This window comes from Pyxicephalus adspersus, chromosome 7 (genome assembly GCF_032062135.1).
Source record: "Pyxicephalus adspersus chromosome 7, UCB_Pads_2.0, whole genome shotgun sequence".
NCBI lineage: Eukaryota > Metazoa > Chordata > Amphibia > Anura > Pyxicephalidae > Pyxicephalus > Pyxicephalus adspersus.
The window spans coordinates 7,218,477-7,222,604 of NC_092864.1; the positions used below are offsets into that span (position 1 = coordinate 7,218,477).

Here is a 4,128-nt window from a genome sequence, read left to right on the forward strand (position 1 = left end):
GAAAGGTGAAGGTCATTATATATGTTTAATTAGGCTGAGCTGTTTGTTCCCAGACGAGTCACATGAGCAGATCGACCATGGAGATTCATAACAATATAAAAAAAGTAAATTTGTATAGCGCCAACATGTTACACAGCGCTGTACAATAGGGGTGACAGATGACAAATACAAGAGCTTACAATCTAGGAGGAATACTGCATTCTGACAACACCTAGCATTAGGTCCAGGAGAATAATAAACTTAGATTGTAAGCTCTTTTGGGCAGAGTCCCCTAAAACCCCTATTTAATGTACAGAGCTACATATGTTGGCACTATAAAAACAGTTTAACAGTGTTCTCCCCGGCCCCATTTAGCTGGGTGCAGCACCCGGCACTTTTTGAGTGGTTACTGATAAGTTGGGTAACAATACAGAAGCTGCCAATTTATTCCCACTTGATTTAAAAATCTGGGTTGAACACTGGTTTAACCTTCTGAGCAGTGACCCCGAGTGTGACTCAGGGTAAAAAAAAATAAAATAAAATATAGCAGTAACCCTAAGCCACTCGGGGTAGCTAAAAAATACTTACCTGGTCCTACCGGTGTGCTCCAGTGTCCTGGCCGTCTGATCCCATCCTCTTCGTCCGATCTGTCCACTGGCGATAGAACTGACAGTTCCTGTGGACGACGGTGCGTGCGAGGGAGTGACGGGAATTTCATATTTTACCATGGATTCAATACAATTATTTTGTATTGAAGCCATTGTAAAATAATTTGAAATTCCTGCCATGCTCCCTCATGCACCGATGATATAAAATTATATATGCTACTGTACAGGTATATTACAGGTTTCAGTATTTTTGATTTATACACCCTTGTTTTAACAGATTTTTGTGTTTTTATTTAAGGTTTATTACTACATTTATTAAACATTGGACATAAGAAATGGCTAAGAAAGTTTTTTGAAGTTGTGATTAACATGAACAAACAACTGCCAGGTGTTAAAGCATACAAAAAATTGAGATGATGGCCATTGACAAGGGCTTAGGTGAAAACATTTATTCCAACAATAGAACACGAGGGAAGCTGCTGATAGGCGGCCAGTAGACAATCAACAACCCAGTAACTGCAGCTTCCTCTATGGAACAAGCTGCTATAGTCAAAGATGTCAGTAAAAATAAAGAATTTTTTGTTATCTCCAGGTCTTCTGATTTTACCCAGGTGTGTTCTCTCTAGGCCTTTTTAGCTGGGTGCAGCACCCAGCACTTTTCAGTGACCACCTAGCTGTCTTTAGGTGGTTACTGAAGAGTTGGGTCACAACCCACCTACAGCTTCTTCCCAACCAGAATAAAAGTATACCATACCTGATCTTTGACCTCCATTACAATCCCTCACTGATTTGGGTTCCTAATCTAATCACTGACACAGCTACATATAACAAAGTCACAAATATTCCTAGCAACAGAGACGCCAATTACAGAACCGTCCCCACAGAAGCCAAATACAAATTACAGGCCAGGCACTGAACACATAATGAGTGTTTCCTGCACACAGCACTCCAGTCCCTAACATTCCAAGGAGCCATACTTGCTTTGAACAGGAACAAATAATTGCAGAAGGGTATGCTGAAGATAAAGTCCCAAGCAGCAGTGAATGAGTCTCAAATATTACAGCAGGAATGTACCTGAAGTTTAACTTCCCCTGATCACTATGAAGTGAAGTCACGCTGTGTGAACACCAGGGCACAAATGTGACCAAAACATTGGCAAGCCTTGTGGGGCACCGCAAGTGTTACCACTAGGGTAGAAGCATCGCAATGCAATGTGTTAGCAACAAATGGTAAAATAAAAGAAGCCCTTGGGGCGCATAAACACGAGCAAGCATGCTTTGTTTGCCTGGCACTTTTACATCTCAGGGATAAGCCATAGGAGGAATTTTATTCTGTTATTGTCAGGTTAAACAATTTGCTGGCAGTTAGCATAATTTTTGGAAGCCAGGTGGTCCAATCTATTCACACTACAGACTTCAACCCAGAATTTACACTGGTATGTGCCCCTGTATTGTGACCAAACTTGCGTAACTACCCAAAAACAGCCTGGTGATTATTGACAAGTGCCGGGTGGTGCGCCCAGCTAGAAGGGTCCAGGGAGAATGCCGCACTATCCAAAGCTTACATTCTTGGCTATAGATATACTTTAGCTCACACCTTTTTGCAGCAATTATACAGTATTTATATAGCACCAACATATTATGCAGCGCTGTACATTAATAGGGGTTGCATATGGCAGACAGATACAGACAGTGACACAGGAGGAAAAGAGGACCCATAAGAGCTTACAATAGGAAGTTGGGGAAGTAACAATAACTTTCTTCTGCACAGGTATGACCCAGGGGAACCAAAAAGCAGAAAACCCAATCCGTAAAATACCATGGTGCTGTCGCTGTGCATGTAGGTGGAAATCTGCAGCATTGAAATGCTTTACACCAACTTGTGTGCTCCAATTTCGGGGCCCGATAGCTGTTGGCAAAACAGCAGAGACCATTATCTCCCGTGCCAGCCATATCAGTTGCCTTTCACACTGCAAATTTAATGGCGTCTCATTATACCAACTAGGACTGGAGTCAGCCCATACCCAACATATAGGCTACATCCAGTGATCTATTAAACAGGATTTATATAGCACCAACATATTACGAAGCACTGTACATTAAATAGGGGTTGTAAATGATACAGTGACACAGGAGGAGAGGACCCTGCCCCGAAGAGCTTACAATCTATAATGGTAAATTAATATAAGGGGCAATGTATGAGAATAGGAGGAAGGAAAAGAAAGCACAAGTGAAACCATCCAAATTCCTCATTTCAGTTTCCCAGCGCTAACCAACAGGTTTCTGTATTTTTAAATAACCCCAATGAGGATTCTATTGGGTTAGAGTCCTGGTGTCCTAGGGCTGACCTCTAATAGCCCAACCTTCATATAAGACCCATTCCTCCTCCATTCAACTTCGAGCCTCCTCTCACCTTAGTGTATCTCCCATCACTCAAACTTCCTGTTACTCTGTATTTATGATGGGGCAAAATGCTACATTGTAAATTGCAGTAATGTGTAAACATATAGAGGGAATGGATGTTGTAATGGCCACCAATGGCTACCAGGAGCAAGCCAAAGCCAGAATATTTGCTGGACTGCTTTAATACATATTTGCTTTACATTGACTTATTTGTGCTCAAACCCTTTGGCTTTATGATTCTCTTATAGACAGATAAACAGGAACACAGAATGTTACATTATACACTGGACCCTATAGGAGGTAGGAAGATAATACATGGGGGGCTATGCCCTCCCCTCACATATACATTATATGTAGTCCCCTATGGTAGGTAGAAGGCTACATGCTCCCCATATTATACACAGATCCATATAGGGGGCAGATGGAGAACACATGGGGGGCTATGCCATACCTCCCAGACACCATATACACACCTATAGGGTGGATAATACATGGGTGGTGTCTAAACACAAGGGCTTTGGCCTCTCCATACACACACACACCACTATCAAATTAAGGTAAATAGTACATGGGTAACCCACCCCCTAGTATATTATATACAGGGCCCTATAGGAGGTATGGGCCCACTCACCCTGTGTATAATATATACAGGAACCCCCCCCATATAATATATACCTATGGAAGGTAGAACCCCCCTGTATATTATTTACAGGGTGCTATAGATGGTAGGTTCCTCCCTCAATATATTATACACAGGGCCCTATAGGAGGTAAGGGTCTTATACACGGGAACCCTACAAGTCCAGCAGATATTACATAGGGGCCCCTACATAGGAGGTAACACACGGGAACTATGTCCTCCCATCCCCCATGCAGCCGCACAGAGCAGGGAGGCGCCTATAGGCCGCCCCCATCCCCCTCCTGACCGGACTGGCCGCGTCCCCCGCACACCAAGCCACCGCCTCCTCACCCTCTAACAGGCGCTGAATGATGGAATCAATGTTCAGCTTCTCTCCGTCTCCCATGGTAGATGCTGGCTTTGCTGCGAGGTCACGTGCGCCCCGGTCTCGGTCTCCACCGGCTAATGACGTCAGTACGTGCACGAGGCCCGCCTCTCCAACTTCCCTCCCTACGCAGGCG

At 43.8% G+C, this 4,128-nt stretch overlaps 1 protein-coding gene across 1 annotated transcript in view; it reads right to left on the reverse strand.

The window, feature by feature from the left end:
- LOC140335002 (serine/threonine-protein phosphatase PP1-gamma catalytic subunit A-like) overlaps positions 1-4,128 on the reverse strand; it is a 13,725-nt gene extending 9,597 nt beyond the window's left edge. Inside the window, exon 1 of the mRNA XM_072417331.1 lies at positions 3,959-4,128. Within this exon, the coding sequence (XP_072273432.1) occupies positions 3,959-4,013 (55 nt within the window). The 5' untranslated portion in view covers positions 4,014-4,128. The remainder of the gene's footprint in view (positions 1-3,958) is intronic.